This window comes from Triturus cristatus, chromosome 5_2 (genome assembly GCF_964204655.1).
Source record: "Triturus cristatus chromosome 5_2, aTriCri1.1, whole genome shotgun sequence".
NCBI lineage: Eukaryota > Metazoa > Chordata > Amphibia > Caudata > Salamandridae > Triturus > Triturus cristatus.
This window is the reverse complement of record NC_140588.1, coordinates 1,092,160,993-1,092,179,560: the sequence shown is the minus strand read 5'-3', so window position 1 is coordinate 1,092,179,560 and position 18,568 is coordinate 1,092,160,993. Positions and strand designations below refer to the sequence as shown.

The 18,568-nt window shown below is 50.1% G+C and overlaps 1 protein-coding gene across 1 annotated transcript in view; it reads right to left on the bottom strand.

The window, feature by feature from the left end:
- TAF1 (TATA-box binding protein associated factor 1) overlaps positions 1–18,568 on the bottom strand; it is a 303,188-nt gene that overhangs the window by 81,686 nt on the left and 202,934 nt on the right. Inside the window, exons 30-31 of the mRNA XM_085608461.1 lie at positions 4,780–4,847; positions 3,997–4,119 (exon numbers count right to left, since the gene is read on the bottom strand). Coding sequence (XP_085464587.1) covers positions 3,997–4,119; positions 4,780–4,847 — 191 coding nt within the window. The remainder of the gene's footprint in view (positions 1–3,996; positions 4,120–4,779; positions 4,848–18,568) is intronic.

Genomic DNA, 18,568 nt, shown 5'->3' with positions numbered 1-18,568 from the left:
CGTACTCGGTATGGCTTACTGAAGTCTTGCTGTCATGCCCTTGTACACATTCTGGACTGCCCTGAACACTTTTCTCCCAGTGAGCTTGGCATTCATGTGAGCCCACAGGAGTTGTTCCTGTTTTACTGACACCCTCCCCCAAAATAAGCGGTCTCTGCGGGTGGAGGGAGGGCGCCCTCCAGAACCCCCGTGACGGACCATAGTTGGCCGCTTCTCCTTCCACATTCATGATCTTTATTGCTTTGGAGACGATCTCCTGTCTGAAGCCACTTCACATTTCACCTCAGTCACTCAAAGGCTACCAGACCAAGATCTTCCCAAAATGGAAAGTACGTTTTTAACGAAAAATCGTTTTCCTTGTGAAAAATCGTGACTTAGAAACATTGTCGGAAAACAATATAGCAGCTAAACAGGTAAGTAAAGCACTTATAAATTCAGTCTTCGGACCCAAAAATCAGCAAGGGGGAGGGTCATGGGAGTAACAAAACTGCCCCACCAATGACATAGGGGAGGCCGAGGGCAGAGGTCAAAAGGCAGAGCTTGGTCCAATGCTTTTCAATGGAGACAGGGGGTGCCTGGAGCCACACTGCTTGCAGGTAAGTAGATCGGTTGTAGTGGCCAAGATTTGGGGGTTAGCACCAGCACAGAGAGGGGCCACAAAGCAGCACCAAACATACATCACCAGCGGCACAGGGGTGGTCGGGTACAATTTCGACGTCGGGTGCCCAATGCTTTTCAATAGGTATTCTTCCTTTGGTAACTAGGCTGCAGACGTGGCACTGGAGGTTGCAGGAGGGAGACCAGCGACAGCCGAGGTAAATAGAGATGTAGCGGGTTGTAGGGGCACTGTTGGCTCAGTTCACTGAGGCCTACGGACTTCGGGTGCAGGGGTGCCTTTCGACTTCAGAGTCTTCTTACTAGAGCCGGTCGCGGCCAGGGGAAGCCTCTGGATTCACACAGCAGGCGCCTTCATGGAAATCAGGAGAGGGCAGTCAATGCTGGACACGAAGTCAGGATCGCTGGTGGACTCCATTGCACAGGTGAGCTACCTAGAGAAAGGCCGTGGGCGCTGGGTGCAGAGTGGGCAGGAAACATGGATTCACCTGGATCCGGGGTCCTTGGAGCTTGTTTCTTTGTGGACAGGTCAGCTGTCCATGGTAGATTGGAGTATTTTCCTAAGGCAGCAGTCCTCTCAGGGTTTTCAGAGGTCCCTGGCTCCAATCTGGTTGCAGGTTCGCAGGTCGGTAGGTAGGGCTGGGGCAAAGGCAGCCGTCGTCTACAGTCTTCTCTGCAAGATTGTCTTTTTTCTTCTTAGGGCATCGCAGAACCAATGTCCAGTCCTGGGGGAGCCACCTAAATGCTAGATTTAGGGGCGTTTTAGGGGACTAGTAGGTAGGGCCAATGGGCACCTTAACTGGGGTGACTAAACCCTCCATTATGCCACCCTCCTGTGGGAGGGGGGCAAGGACCCAGCCCTGACTGAAGGGGTCTCCCCATCTTCAAGATGGTGGGACTGAAAGATGTGCTCCACCTCGCCTCCCACACCTTGGTGGGGTTGGCAGAGGGGGGCACACCTCCTATTTTTTTAAGCTTTCACACCAGTTTTCCCACCCAAGGGGGGTGTAAACCAGGGGCAGCAATCTGCTGCTAGCAGCAGAGGCTGGGATTCGCATTACAAAGGCGGCAGGCCTTTAAAGCTTCCCTCTGCCACCACTGGCCCATCCCAGGGGAGGTGGTGCAACACCGCTGCCCAGGATGTGCATTGTTTCTGGTCCCAGAGAGCAGGGGCTCTCTATACGGGGATCCAGAGACATGTCTGGTGGTGGCTGACTGTCTATAGCCGGTCAGAGCCCACACCAGGGTTGGTAGGTTTTCCTCCGGGTACATGGCACAATAAATCCCACACTGGCATCAGTGTGGATTTATTGAAAAGAGTGGTTTAGTACCAAACTATCTTGTGTTCAGTGAAGCCATCATGGTGCAGTGGAACTCGAGTTGTGGAGATGTTTCAGCCCATGTACTCTGTATGGCTTCCCTGGCACCTAAAATATTAAGGGATGGACCCCAACACTGGAGGGGCATATCTGCTTATGCAGATATGCCGTCACCTGTGGTTTAGTGCACCCTGCCTTAGGGCTGTAAGGGCTGCTGAGGGGTGACTTACCCATGGCTTTAGGTAGTACTGGCTGGGAAGGTACCCACGCAGTGTGCCATGTCGACTTTGTCATTTCCTCCCTCACAGGGGCATGCAAGCTGCAAGAGCAGTAGCATGGTTGCAGTGAACGGGGTCCCAGGGGACCTTCCCCAGCCCCCAGGCCCTACGTACCCAGGGTATTATTTACTAGGGACTTACCGGGGGTAGAAGTACCAACTGGGGATTTGTTGTTAGGGAAGAAGCACTGGCGCAGGGGACTGGGATGGCATGGACCCTGTGCACTACAATCGAAACCACATCAAAACCAGACAAAAAGTGGAGGCTAACCATGTCAAAAGAGAAACCCTCTCACAGTCAAATAGTTTGCGAGGGGGCAGGTGACGGCTGCACCACCCCAACAGGAAACAAGCTCTCAGCAGCGCCTGAGACGGTTCAGGAAGGAGCTCGGGACAATGCGTACTATCCAGAGCAAGGAAGCGGATGGATCTACTTATAAGTCATCGTTAATCCGCCCCTGCACCAAGGACACACGCATGCAGAGGGGATTCGTTCCTGGTTTTAGGCTGCCGGCTGGGATACGATTGCTTGAAGAAAGGACAATTGGACAAATCAGGGCATTCTATGATTAGTGCTTTTATAAACATCGAAATGTATTGATTGTATCTGTGTTAACGATAAAAGGAGATGAGCCCAAACCGGAGCTACAAATGGAAACTTCTGCTTGAGACGTTATTGAAGCAATACAAGTCCGGAGCGTTCCCGACTCACCCGCCATACGAGTAGACAAAATGAAATGTGCCTGAACAACAGATCTAAGAACCTAGGGAGAGGTTTTAGAAGTCAGTGGATTAATAGGAAACAATTTACTCATCTGTGTACAAGAACGTCTGTGCTCTTAGTCCTACCTTCAGCCCCTCACAGGTGTCATAACAGCGTCAGATTAATTGTTAATACATCCGTGATGAGATTATCTGTCACTGCAAGGACAGGACGCATGCACAATTCTAGAATGTACCACAGTTCACGAGCTGTGTCTGTTCCTCACCAGACATACCCTCAGCTCCCTTATAACCCTCGACCTTAGTGATATTAAGCTTCAGGGAAGGAACGTGGGTCACTGGTGTAATTAGAGATTAGAAAGAGCACTTCGTGCACAAACAAGTAGATTTTCATTCCTTAAGAAAGCCGCTTCATACGAATGTGTGGTGGTTTCAAAATAGAGCAGCAATTAAAATCAACAAAAAGTAACTTGTTAGAAGGTGTTTGCGAGACGGTTGTCTTATGAAGGAATTAGCCCTGGAGCAGTACTTGCAGGAAATGTGAAGGCCCAGGAACTCAATCAACTTCAACGAGGCCCCCGAGTAAATGTCAAATGACACCTGGGAAGGCATCAAACTCTGCCCATGTAGTCATGCTGCCACCAAACCCAGAGGGGGAGAGCTACCGCCAGAACCAGTGTTGAGTCCTCTCCACTGTGGTCACTCAAAAGGGGTACACCTCCAAGTGTCACCTAACATCTGTTTGTGACAGGGCAGCCCCTTTGAAGATTATTAAGATCCTGTGCCCACCGAAAGGCAAATTACCCTCCAGCAGCTTCTGGCAGGGTGACTGTCTGTTGAAACCCATAGTTGTGACTGTGTTAAAAAGAGTTGCAGAGTTTGAGAAAAAAAACGTTCTGTGTCACGGACTTCACAGGCGAAATTTTGAAGGTAGGGAGTGTGCAAAGAGACCATAATTCATTAGAACATTCTTTTCTCTACCAACATATACAAAGACCAGCTATGTGAATAAGACATGGGTATGACTAAACGACAACAGACTATATCAAACCAAAGTCGTACATCTGGCACGGCCATCATCTTCTGAGTCACAATGTTGTCCAGGATGAAAGAGAAGGCTACTTGGTCGTCGTCATCAAGGAGAGGGTTGATGGCCTTTTCCAAACGAGCCAACCGGTCTTCTTTCTGAAAGACAAACATGGCAGAATGTTGGTACTTGGCTCTTTACTCTTTAAACTGCAGATTTACTTCTTGCAGTTAGTAAGGAATCGCTTGATAACGGTTCGTATGCTAATGTTCATGGTCCGCTAATGTCCCATACACAGGATAACTGAAGGCCAGTGAAAACAACACCCCAGTCCTTGATCTCATGAGAAACCAAATAAATCACTGAAACTTGATGTTGGAGTTTCAGAGCGAACACTGGGATTCCACAACTGTAATGGTTAATCGATCCCACAGTGAATCTGCAGATCCAAATTCACTTGAAGAGAGAGGAAGGTACGGTCACCATAGCTAGTCTAGAAATCATAATTTGAAATTGCTTCCTAGAGGGGCAGAGGTGGTTAGTGGTCCTGCTGCCTCAGCACACTGGGGGGCGAAGCATCGGCAGTCCTGTCACCGCCGTCTTCAACATGCCCCACAGAGAGTGTGGACAGAAGATCTTCAAAGTATGAAAGGAGCCGCGCTTCCTCATCCTTTTATGTCACACAGACTCTTGCAGCAAACCTTGATTGAGCTCCAAGAAATAAAGGCTACTGGAGCGGTCAGAGTTCACGATCTTATGTCCAAAGCTCAAGAGTTCTTTCAGCTGTGACCTGACCTGGTGCGCGTTATTGTACTTACTTCTCGCAGCTTCTCATCGCACAGCTCCAGCATGGCATGGGCGATCTGGGTCAAGGAGTGCTTGGGCCCTGCAACAAGAAAACAACAGTTATGAGAACAAGCATTTGCAATGCAAAAGGTCTCGCATTAGGAAAGTTTGAGCTTTTTGTATTGTAAATTGACTAATTTTTTATTTATGTGTTGGTATTGAAAATATTGAAATTACTAGCTTTCTCATTTACAATGTCAATAGTTTTAACTGTTGCAAATGTGACACCTATAGCATTTGTAATGCAATATGTGTTGTATTTACGTGACTTAGATGTATTGATATTACAAATAACAATGGCTTTTAATTTTTGCACATAATTAATACTTAAATAAAAGTTAATGTAAATTATAATGGCAATCGTTTAAACTTTTGTTAATAACTCTTGTGAAGATTATGTTTAGTGTATTTAATTACGCCTAAAATCCAAGAACAGAAGTTAAATATTATCATTTTTTTGTGCCATTTGTAATAAAGCCTAAATATTGAGAGAACATATTAGAGCCAGTTGTTGTTGAATGGTTGTACAGATTGATACTGTGGTGGTGTCGAGTGATGCTGTGGCGTTAATTGATGCTGTGGTAGCGCATAGTGATGTAGTGGTGCCCTTGAGTGATGCTGTGGTGGTGCTAAGTGATGCGATAGATAGAGTGCAATAGTCCGATAGATAGGTAGATAAGGTAGATAGAAAGATAAGATAAGATAAGGTAGATAAGATAAGATAAGATAAGATTAGATAGATAGACAGACAGACAGAGACAGACAGACAGACAGAGACAGACAGACAGATTATGTGTTGTGTAATTGTTGGAAAACCACACTCCCACTCTGAAAGGGTGGTGGTGGTCTTCCGGACACACTGTGGTAGCTTGGCTCGAGTGGTCAGGAAACAGGCGCAGTGCTAAGCATACAATATACCCATACAATAACCATGCGTGCATCCGTTCCAAAAACGACTCTACACCGTAAAAATTATGAAAATATTCTTTCTTTATCTTTTTCTCTTAGTTGCTGATTGGAAAAATAAATAGGTCAATCACAATATACAAGTTTCAATTAGTGCAGGTCAAATAGATATTGGCTGTTTGATGAAATAAATAGGGGTGATCATAAATAACAGGGCATAAATACAAGTGCAATATATACAGACAATTAAATACTTTGAGGCAATAAATACTGTACCAATAAATATTGTACACCATCAAGTCCTGTGGACCTATAAATATAGTGAAGCAATAAATAGGTAAAAACTCAATAAATACAGTACCCCCAATAAATAATTAAAAGTATACAGCAACCCTCATATAATCAGATGACACTTCACTTCTTATGGGCTGATTTGGCCCAGGCACAGCTTGTAGGGTTGTGGAAGGCTTGAGGGGGGGGCTACTCCCTGGCTGGGACAAGGCTGAGGCCTAAGCTGAGGTAGATCAAAGGGGGGAATACCAGTGCCCTGGCTTTCTCTCTCCACACAACCTCTCTAGGTTAGTCCCAGTTCACCCCAGGCACAGTCAGGTGGGTTTCAGCACCTCCCTAGCCCCTTAGAGCAGTCTCTCAGGTCTCCACAGGGCCTTAGGCGCCCTCTACTCCACTTACTGCCCTTTTTCTGATGTTCCGACGCCGCTGGAGTCGTGTCGACGCCGTGAGGCGGTTCCGGTTCGGTCTCGGCGGCCTCGGCACAATGTCAGTTCTTTGACGACGCCGGCAGGCGGTTCCGGTCCGATGTCGGTGGCCTCGGTTCGATCTCGACCTCCGATTCGACGGCGTCGGGCAGTCTCTTCACGATGTCGACTTCGGGCGGCTCCGGTCCGATGGCGCTCTCGGCTCCGATGACGTCGGCCGGCCTGGCCTCGATGTCGACTTCCGGCGACTCCGGGGTGCGATCCTCACCCCCGACCTCCGGTGCTCCTCCTCACAGGCTCCGGGCGACTCCGGAGTGCGATCCTCACTCCCGACCTCCGGTTCACCTCTACCTCGGTCTCCGACGACTCCGGAGGGCGGACTTCACTCCTCCGATGACGCCGCTCGCTCGACCTCGGTTCACTCCCTCCTCGACCTCTGGTATTCCTCACGACCTCCGTCGGCGCCCTCTCACGACCTCAGGCGGCTCCGGGTACGACGTCTGCTACTTCAGTCAGCGCCGCTTCTCCACCTCGGGCTCCAGGTCTCAGGCTACTCGACGCCGGACTCCAGGGAAACCAGTTTCCAGGTCAGGATCTTGCTGCTTTCTTGGTTCTAAGGCCTGTTCCTGCTGTCCAGGTCCTTAGGATAAGTTTCTTCTGTCTTCTTCCCACACAGGGCTATAGGCTGGGATCCATCAGTAGGGACAAGTATCAAGGGTGGGTTTATGGACCCCACTCCAGGCACAAGTTTCCACCCCTGCTGCTTCACTCCTTCCTCCTTCACTGTTGTGCTCCTCTCTCTTCACCAGTCAGGTGCCAACTGCCAGCTCCAACTGCCAACTGCCTCTCTTATCCTCCCAACATTCTAAACGGTTTCCAACTGTCACACAGTTCTGGAATCTCCTGGAAGGTTCTGGAAGGTGCTGGTAGGTTCCAGTGGATGCTGGTGATGTCATAGGTGGCCACCATTTTGTGCTTCAGGCCCTCAGACAGAAGTTTCAGGGGTAGCTAAAATGGCTCCCTGAATCTGTAGCAACACGAAAAAGTCTGGTGGTTCCCAAAAAGGAAAAATTCAAACAGGGTTTGAGGCAAAAGTGGGACAAAATAAATAATGATGAGGAGGGACCACCCAAAGGGCTGACAGGTCTAACACGCGTCCCCCCCAGCTGAAAGTGGGGAGAGCTACCCAACCCCTTGGGAGTTCTCATCACTAAGGCGGAAATACCTTGAGAGACCGTCTGCATTGGCGTGGTCCACTCCAGGCCGATGTTCCACCTGAAAGTCCATCCCCTGTAGGGAAATAGACCACCTCAACAACTTGGGATTCTCCCCCTTCATTTGCATCAGCCAACGAAGGGGTCGGTGGTCGGTCTGAACTAGGAAGTGCGAGCCAAACAGGTATGGCCGCAACTTCTTCAGAGCCCATACCACTGCAAAGGCTTCACGCTCTATTGCACTCCACTTCTGTTCCCTGGGAAGTAGTCTCCTGGATAGGAAGACCACGGGTTGATCCAGACCCTCTTCGTTGAGTTGCGATAACACTGCCCCAATGCCATGTTCTGATGCATCTGTCTGGACAATGAACTTCTTGGAAAAGTCTGGGGCCCGTAAGACCGGGGCCTCGCACATGGCTTTCTTCAATTTCTCAAAGGCTTGCTGACAAGCCTCCGTCCAGACTACCCGTCGAGGTTGTTTCTTGGACGTGAGCTCCGTGAGAGGGGCTACGATGGTACCGTACCCCTTCACGAAGCGGCGATAGTATCCCGTGAGGCCCAAAAATGCTCGGACCTCAGTCTGTGTCTTGGGGGGTTCCCAGGCCATGATGGCCTCGATCTTCGCCTGGAGGGGTTGCACCGTTCCCCTACCCACCAAGTGTCCAAGGTACACTACCGACCCCTGCCCGATCTGGCACTTGCTGGCCTTGATCGTCAATCCAGCTTGTCTCAGGGCCTGGAGAACAGCTTGCAGGTGACGCAAGTGATCCTCCCAGCTGTTACTGAAGACGGCTATGTCATCCAGATAAGCAGCAGAGAAACTCTCCATTCCGGTGAGGATCTGGTTTACCAGGCGCTGAAACGTGGCAGGTGCGTTCTTGAGCCCAAAGGGCATCACACAGAACTGGTAGTGGCCATTGGGCGTGGAGAAGGCTGACCTTTCCCTTGCTCCATCAGTCAACGAGATCTGCCAGTACCCTGAAGTAAGGTCAAAGGTACTTAGATATTGGGCAGCTCCCAGCCGGTCAATCAATTCATCCGCCCTAGGGATCGGATGAGCATCAGTCTTTGTCACTGAATTCAGTCCCCGGTAGTCCACACAGAACCTCAGTTCTGGTTGGGCACCCGGTGGTGCAGCTTTCGGTACTAACACCACCGGACTGGACCAGGGGCTGCTAGAAGGTTCAATCACTCCTAGCTCCAGCATCTTAGTGACCTCACTATGAATGCTGGCCTTCACCTTGTCTGACATCCGGTAGATCTTGGACTTCACAGGTGGGCTGTCTCCTGTGTCCACGTCATGGACGCACAGGTGAGTCCTACCCGGGACAAGGGAGAACAACGAAGAGTACTGCCCCAGGACCTGGCGACAGTCCTCCTGCTGTTCAGGAGTTAGAGATGGGGAGAGAATCACTCCCTCCACCGACCCATCCTTCTCTTGAGACGCAAACAGATCAGGGAGAGGCTCGCTTTCCACGTCCTCTCCTCCGTCAGTCACCATCATCAAGATGACTTCGGGCCTCTCGTGGTGGGGTTTGAGGCGGTTGGCATGCAGCACCCGCAGGGGCTGACGAGGGGTCTTCAGGTCCACCAAGTAGGTAGCCTTACCCTTCTTCTCCAACACCTCAAAGGGTCCTGACCAGCGATCCTGGAGGGCACTAAGCTCTCCGGGTTCGATCACCCACACCTTCTGGCCAGGCTCCAACTCCACCGGGTGAGCGTTGTGGTCATACCACGCCTTCATCACTGCTTGGCTGGCTTCCAAGTTGTCAGAAGCTTGCTTCCACAACTTAGCCATTTGGCTCCGGAAGGCCAGCATGTAGCTCACCACATCCTGGGGGAGCTTTCTGGGAGTTCTTTCCCATCCGTCTCTCACCAGGTTAAGAGGTCCACGTACAGGGTGCCCATACAGAAGCTCGAAGGGGCTGAAGCCCACTCCCTTCTGTGGCACTTCCCTGTAGGAAAAAAGTAAACAGGGTAGGAGGACGTCCCATTTCCTCCGCAGGCTTTCAGGCAGACTTCGGATCATGCCTTTTAAGGTTTTGTTAAACCTTTCCACCAGACCATTGGTCTGGGGGTGGTAAGGAGTTGTGAACCGGTAGGTCACTCCACACTCCTTCCACATTGCCCGCATATATGCTGACATGAAGTTGGTCCCCCTGTCGGACACAACTTCCTTGGGAAAACCCACTCGGGTAAAGATTCCCATCAGGGCCCTAGCCACAACAGGTGCTGTTATGGTCCTCAGAGGTATTGCCTCTGGGTACCGTGTGGCATGATCCACCAGAACCAGGATAAACCTGTGACCAGCTGTAGTTGGTGGATCTAATGGACCCACAATGTCGATGCCCACCCTTTCAAAGGGGGTGCTAACGACAGGAAGTGGTTCCAGGGGAGCTTTCAGCTTCACCCCTGTTTTCCCACTGGCTTGGCAAGACACACATGTCCGGCAGTAGGTATCGGACGACACTTTCATCTGAGGCCAATAAAAGTGTGGGACAAGACGGGCGAAGGTCTTGTCTTGCCCCAGGTGTCCTGCCAATGGTATCTCGTGAGCCAACTCCAAAAGGAAGGCTCGATAACGTTGAGGAACTACCAAGGCTCGTGACGATCCATGTAGGGGTGCCTTGGGTTCACTGTAGAGGAGGCCATCCTCCCAGTAAACACTGTAGTTCCCTTCAACGTTCCCTGCTGCCTGGGCTTCGGCCTGTCGCCTCAGCCCCTCAAGGGTAGGGCACTCCCTCTGGCCCTGGCAGAATTCCTCCCTGGACGGGCCTCCCTCCACGTGCCACTCGGCCGGGATGGGTAGGTCCTCCAGGTTGGTAACGTCCCCCTCCGCAGACTCCTGGTCCACCACCTCCGGTGGCCTATCCGTCCTACGGGGTGGAGACGCCGAGGCAGGCTCCTCCTGTCCTCGGTTCTTCCCTTGACTGGCAGCTGGCTGGGCCTTTGTTCCAGGCTCCAGCCGGAATGAACTCCCTCTTCGGGTAGTCGCGGACCTTGTGCTAACACAGGCCCAGTCAGGTGTACCCAGCATCTCGGTGTGAGTCCGGTATTCCACCTCCTTCCAAGCGTTGTGCTCCATGTCATTGCCCAGCAGACAATCGACTGGCACGGCAGGGCTTACGGCAACTCGAAGTGAACCTGCAACCCCCCCCCATTCAAAGGGAACCTCGGCCACGGGATAGTGGCCTGTTCTGCCGTCAGCCATCGCGGCTGGGTGGAGTACATCGGGAATTACCTGCTCTGGAGACACCAGCTGGCTACGCACCATAGTCATACTGGCTCCTGTGTCTCTCAGAGCCTCCCCTCTTTGGCCGTTGATGGTGATCCACTGCCCATACTTTGCGGTATTTGCGGGCACCTGGATCTTAGGAACCATCTCCCGTTCTCCCAGGGACACTAGAGTGACACCCGCCCACTCCCTTCCCTTAGTTAAGGGCATCTCCTCCCCGAGCACTACACTAGCTACTCCGGGGGGCTTTCCTCCAGTGGGAGGGGGTGATCGTTTCTGACACTTCGGATCTCCTTTATAGTGTCCAACGCCACCGCACTCGTAGCAATGGACAACCCTTGGCTGCTGACTCTGGCCAGGATTAGGGTTTCTGGGTGGGTTAGCCTTAGAGGTGAATCCTGTTCCCTTCCCTTGGAAGTTATTTTGGGGGCCTTTGGAGAACTCCTTTTTCTTTTCCCCTCCTTCTTTCTTCTGGGGGGCGCCCTGTCCGGCCTTTTGAGTATCCCCTCCAGTCCCCCTTGTGGACACCCGGGTACTAGCCCAAATGTCCGCCTCCTCAGCAAGCTTCCGGGGGCTGGTCAGCTTGCTATCCACCAGGTGTTGCCGCAGTTCAGGGAAACATTTCTCGAGTAGGTGTTCCTTCAGTACTAGGTCAAACAGCTCCTCGTAGTTCCTTACTTCACTGCCCTGAATCCAACCTTCCAGTGCCTTCTTTGCATAGTCCAGGAAGTCCACCCAATTCTGTGTGCCCAGTTTGTGACTACCCCTGAACTTCTGTCTGTACTTTTCAGGTGTTAGTCCAAACTTTCTGATGAGCGCCAGTTTCATGGTGGGGTAGTGGGTCTGCTCATCCTCTTCGAGGGCCAATAAAGCATCCCTACCAGCTGGAGGCATGTACCTATACAATCCTCCTCCCCAATACTTCACTGGAACCCCATGGGCCCTCAACGAGACCTCATAGGCTGCTAGCCACTTGGCGATGTCGTCACCCGCCCCATAGCTAGCTACTATGTCCTTTGGCAGGTAAGGTTTGGATTCCCTGGTGATTTCTTGGTCTTTGCTGCCACCATTAGGAACAGTTGGTGCCCCAATTCTTAAGATCTGAAGCTCTATCTCTTTCAGTCTTATCTCATGAGCCATCCTCTCCTTCTCCGTCTCATGAGCCAACCTCTGTTCCTCCTTCTCCTTCTCCAGCTTTGCTAAATCCCATGTGAGCTGTCTTTTCTCTCTCCGATCTGCTAACTCCACGCTGGATAAGCCCCCGCTAGAGACAGTGCTGCCCTTCCTAGAAAGTGTCCTGGGCCCTGCTGACAGGTTCCCCACCTCAGGTTGGTACATCTCAGCCCCCTCGGGGTCAGGCTCTCCATCCCTGTCTTCCTCCTCAGCCTTGCTTTCTCGGCGTGCCTCCCCCCAAGCCCTTAAGCTGGTTTGGAGTGCACCCTTCTTTGCTCCTGGGGGACAGTACACCCCCTCCCGCTGGCAAAACTCCCTGAGTTGGGCCACAGTGTACGTTTCTAGATTCTCTAGTACAAACTCCATCTTGCCCACTCAGGTTAGAGGACAGGTTTTGTGCAGTAACAATGTAGGGGGGTACCTTTAGTAATACCTCCTCCCACCACCAGAGTAAATTTGGAAAAAACAAAAACCCACAATTAGGAAGGCCGCTGTGAGAAAACTCCCGGTGTAGGCCTATGGACTACCCACAGTTATTGTTGAGTATATGTAGGCACAGCTCTATCCCACCACTGAACACCAATTTATGTTGGAAAACCACACTCCCACTCTGAAAGGGTGGTGGTGGTCTTCCGGACACACTGTGGTAGCTTGGCTCGAGTGGTCAGGAAACAGGCGCAGTGCTAAGCATACAATATACCCATACAATAACCATGCGTGCATCCGTTCCAAAAACGACTCTACACCGTAAAAATTATGAAAATATTCTTTCTTTATCTTTTTCTCTTAGTTGCTGATTGGAAAAATAAATAGGTCAATCACAATATACAAGTTTCAATTAGTGCAGGTCAAATAGATATTGGCTGTTTGATGAAATAAATAGGGGTGATCATAAATAACAGGGCATAAATACAAGTGCAATATATACAGACAATTAAATACTTTGAGGCAATAAATACTGTACCAATAAATATTGTACACCATCAAGTCCTGTGGACCTATAAATATAGTGAAGCAATAAATAGGTAAAAACTCAATAAATACAGTACCCCCAATAAATAATTAAAAGTATACAGCAACCCTCATATAATCAGATGACACTTCACTTCTTATGGGCTGATTTGGCCCAGGCACAGCTTGTAGGGTTGTGGAAGGCTTGAGGGGGGGGCTACTCCCTGGCTGGGACAAGGCTGAGGCCTAAGCTGAGGTAGATCAAAGGGGGGAATACCAGTGCCCTGGCTTTCTCTCTCCACACAACCTCTCTAGGTTAGTCCCAGTTCACCCCAGGCACAGTCAGGTGGGTTTCAGCACCTCCCTAGCCCCTTAGAGCAGTCTCTCAGGTCTCCACAGGGCCTTAGGCGCCCTCTACTCCACTTACTGCCCTTTTTCTGATGTTCCGACGCCGCTGGAGTCGTGTCGACGCCGTGAGGCGGTTCCGGTTCGGTCTCGGCGGCCTCGGCACAATGTCAGTTCTTTGACGACGCCGGCAGGCGGTTCCGGTCCGATGTCGGTGGCCTCGGTTCGATCTCGACCTCCGATTCGACGGCGTCGGGCAGTCTCTTCACGATGTCGACTTCGGGCGGCTCCGGTCCGATGGCGCTCTCGGCTCCGATGACGTCGGCCGGCCTGGCCTCGATGTCGACTTCCGGCGACTCCGGGGTGCGATCCTCACCCCCGACCTCCGGTGCTCCTCCTCACAGGCTCCGGGCGACTCCGGAGTGCGATCCTCACTCCCGACCTCCGGTTCACCTCTACCTCGGTCTCCGACGACTCCGGAGGGCGGACTTCACTCCTCCGATGACGCCGCTCGCTCGACCTCGGTTCACTCCCTCCTCGACCTCTGGTATTCCTCACGACCTCCGTCGGCGCCCTCTCACGACCTCAGGCGGCTCCGGGTACGACGTCTGCTACTTCAGTCAGCGCCGCTTCTCCACCTCGGGCTCCAGGTCTCAGGCTACTCGACGCCGGACTCCAGGGAAACCAGTTTCCAGGTCAGGATCTTGCTGCTTTCTTGGTTCTAAGGCCTGTTCCTGCTGTCCAGGTCCTTAGGATAAGTTTCTTCTGTCTTCTTCCCACACAGGGCTATAGGCTGGGATCCATCAGTAGGGACAAGTATCAAGGGTGGGTTTATGGACCCCACTCCAGGCACAAGTTTCCACCCCTGCTGCTTCACTCCTTCCTCCTTCACTGTTGTGCTCCTCTCTCTTCACCAGTCAGGTGCCAACTGCCAGCTCCAACTGCCAACTGCCTCTCTTATCCTCCCAACATTCTAAACGGTTTCCAACTGTCACACAGTTCTGGAATCTCCTGGAAGGTTCTGGAAGGTGCTGGTAGGTTCCAGTGGATGCTGGTGATGTCATAGGTGGCCACCATTTTGTGCTTCAGGCCCTCAGACAGAAGTTTCAGGGGTAGCTAAAATGGCTCCCTGAATCTGTAGCAACACGAAAAAGTCTGGTGGTTCCCAAAAAGGAAAAATTCAAACAGGGTTTGAGGCAAAAGTGGGACAAAATAAATAATGATGAGGAGGGACCACCCAAAGGGCTGACAGGTCTAACAGTAATTATGTGCCCCTGAGTGGTATTTGGGGTGTATATTGAATCCAGTGGAGTGTAAATATGTGGCGTGTAATTATGTGGCAGTAAGTGGCATTTGCAGTGTATGTTGCATTGAGTGCAGTGTAATTATTTGGCATGTAATTATGTGGCACTGAGTTGTATTTGGAGTGCATGTTGCCTCTAGTGAAGTGTAACAATGTGGTGTGTAATTATGTGGCACTGAGTGTTATTTGGAGTGTATGTTACATTTAGTGCAGTGTAATTATGTGGTGTGCAATTATGTGGCACTGTGTGGTATTTGGAGTGTATGTTGCATTGAGTGCAGTGTAATTATGTGGCGTGTAAATATGTTGCACTGAGTGTGATTTGCAGTGTATATTGGATTGAGTGCAGTGTAATTACGTTGTGTCTAATTATGTGGCTCTGAGTGGTATTTGGAGTGTATGTTGCATTGAGCGCAGTGTTATGTTGCGTGTAATTATGTGGCATTGAGTTGTTTTTGGAGTGTATGTTGCATTGAGCGCAGTTTAATTATGTGGAACTGAGTGCTATTTGGATTGTATGTTGCATTGAGTGTAGGGTAATTCTGTCACATGTAAGTAGGTGGCATTTACTGGTATTAAGAGGGTATCTTGCAATTAGTGCGGTGTAATTTTGTGATGTGTTATTATATGGCATTGAGTTATTGTTTTGTGGGTTTGTCGTATTGTGTGCATTGTAATTATGTAGCATATAAATATGTGGTGCTGAGTGGTATTGTGTGGAGTGTGTGTTGCATTTAGTGCAGTGTAAATCTGTGGCGTGCATTTTTTTGCGTTTATTATTTTCACGTTGGAAGTAACTTACTCCACATGTGCTGTAAAAATCAGACTGCAGTAGGGGGTTTGGGTGTTTTGAATGTCGCAGGAAACCTCAAGGATGGAGACGGTGTCTATGTGTGTTAGTGTTTCCCTCTTGCCTGTGGCTTTATTCCCGCTAACACGTCCGAAATGCAAATAGATTAATCATGCAGGATGCCTCGTTTCCCCTGAGTGGCACCTCATGTCTGCCCCCCCTGTAACGCTATAGACTGTTCCGTTGCTGCTGCAAAGGTTTGTGAGTTAATATGCTCATGTTTAGAGGCAGGAGAAGTTACCTAGTAGTGTAGGTAACAATGAAATTCCCCAAAAGAATGGGCAATGTATGTGTTGTTAACGCACCACATGTTTTAATTAGCTGTGTGGTGAAAAAGCTGCCTTTGGAGAAGGTCAAAATGGGCCGACAGCAGTATGTAATTTGTGGCCATTGCATGCTTGTGTGTGTTGTAAGGGTGTTTTTGCAGCATTTTGAATGTGACGCAACACAGCTAGGTGCTTTTGAGTGATTGCTCCTACTTCTAATTTTTTTGAGTCAACTTAGTTGTGATGCTGGTGTCTGTGCAAATATGTAGATGTTTTTGAAAGTTACATTGGGTAAGTGTGTCCTGTAGGGCCAGTGTGAGTGTAAATACAGTAATGGGGCCGGATGCCTCTAGTTTTGCCCGAGTGGCACCTCACGCCTGCTTCCCTTGTAACACTTTTCCATTTCTTTTTCATTAAGTTGTACGTTTAAAGCAACTTACACCACCTGGGCAGAAATAGGCAGACTGCAGTCGGTGGTTTGGGGGGTTTGAATGTCACAGGAAACATCAATTAAGAAGGCGGTGTCTATGTACGTTGTTGTTTCCTTCTTTATTTTTTCGCTAACACGTTTAAAATGTTAATTGAGTATTTAGGCAGGATGCCTCTGTGTTTGCCAGGGTGGCGCCTTATGTCTGTTTCTCCTGTAACGCTATACAATGTTCCATTGGCGAATTAAATTATTTGTTTTGAATTCCATGTTTAGAGGCAGGAGATGTTATTTAGCAATGCAGGTAACGTAGAAACTCCTTTAAAAGACTGCCCAATGTATGTGTTGTTAACACACCACATTTTATTTATCTAGCACTTTTGGGAGCACTTTGAAATGCCCCTCTTACTAGAGTCTCGCCTAGCGATTGCGTAAACGCAATAGCTAGGCGAGACCTCAAAACAAGTTACTTGCGTTCTGTAGCTCTCTTTCTGGTGTACAATCCATGTAACTGCAGATTCCCTGCCTTAGAATATGCCTCAGAAGCAAGACCAGCTCTGGAGAATTTTGTAGCATTGCTCCATACCACCAGGGAAGTGACAGACGAGAGACGCATATAAGTGTGCCACCCTTGCACGGTGGCACATGAATAACTGCTGGTAACAGTGTGCTAATCACAAACTTGGGACTTATTTAGCTGTTAAACGACTCCATTCCATAGTACAGGGAGGTGTGAGGGCAGTGAGAGTGCCTGCACAGAATAGACTGTGAATGGTCAGTCACCACTGAAGATCTTGGGCGGTCTACTCGGAGACCTGAATAATGCGGGAAAGGCAGGATTACTGCTGGGCCCACTGGGATTGCAGGTTGCGCTGGCAGGGCTTACATGTGCCACCTAGCACAGCTGACAAGGAGGATCAGAGCCATCTTCAATGGGATTCCAGATCAAGCCTCAAATATCCAGATCCTAGGCTGAATATCAGACTCATTGCAGTGGAGAAAAAGCCCTCACCCCCATCATGTCCAGGAAAATAACAACCCTGCCATCCTCCAAGCCTGGCACCCTACGAGAACAACAGGTGTACCTCCTGTAGCAGTATGGACAAATGCTCTTCTGAAATTCATTCTGGTGTGCAGGGCTATTGGGCAGGGAGGAGAGAAAAGACAGGGCAAAGCCTTTTTGAACAATTTGTAAGACACATTGGACGTGATGGGCTGCCAACCGGGGAGAAAATGCGGAGCGCTAAATCCTGCTTCACACTGGCTGGGCAAGCACTGCTAAAGGGAAACTAAAGCGGTTCATAGCTGGTGTACCAGGGGAGAAGTCGAAAGGCTAGCATCACTACTGGCCTGCATGCTGTCTGCCAGGCTGAAAATCCGGAACCTCAAAAGAACTGGACGGTCTACCGCAGCACTGGGTGGGTAGGCAGCCTCCGGGTGGGTAGGCAGCCTCCGTCTGTATGTCAGCCCTCTGGAACAGACCCGAAACTTTTGCAACTGTTGTGGAAATTGCTTGGCACGCTAAACAGTACCGAAGAACAGGCTTTAGCTCTTCTGTCTTTAAAGCACTCCAAAGTGGAGTCTCTCTTCTCCCTAAAGAGGCGAGAACCCATCAAAGGGCCTGTACATCACTGGAGGTCGCAGTGGTCCATATCTAGGCCTGTCCATGAAGGGCGACAACCCTGCCCAGGCAATCAGGGATAACATACCTGGCGGCATTCTGCCCATCATGGATCTGGGCCAAAGAGGTCCTCAGTTGCTTCAGGACCGTCAGCGAGATCTTGTTGGCCATGCCCAAAAAGGCACGTGTGTAGCAGCACAGCAGGCGTACTGCGTTCTCAAATCGCAGCAACAGATTGGCCAAAGAAAACAGGTTTATCAAAAGCAACAATCCTCTTAGATTCTCTATCCAGAGGAGTCGTCGTAAATGAATTCGAATTCACCTTATTGGTCAAGGCCTGTGCATTGAGACTTTCCAGAGTAGGGTGCTTAGTGAGAAAATCCGGGTCACTGGCCACCAGCCTAATTCACCTAGCCACTGCCCTCCGAACAGGCAGGTAAAAACATGGTTTCAACCAGGAAGCCATCATAGTATATGTGAGGGCATCCTTAAATGGAAGAAGGGGAACAGATATTGATGACACTGGCTGCAGAATGTGTCAAAACATTTGTTTTAGTCTCAATGGAGGGAAGCTGTAATTTCAGCACCTCAACTTCCTTCCGCAATACCATTGAAAATTAGCCACTCTCTTACACTGGTGGCCCGTGTGGCGAATCAAGCGCTGTCTGAGGAGTGGTATCAAGCCCAGTGTTCTTTTAACCAAGATACACAGCACCACAAGTGTAATGAGGCGGTGGCAGCAGCAGCATAATCA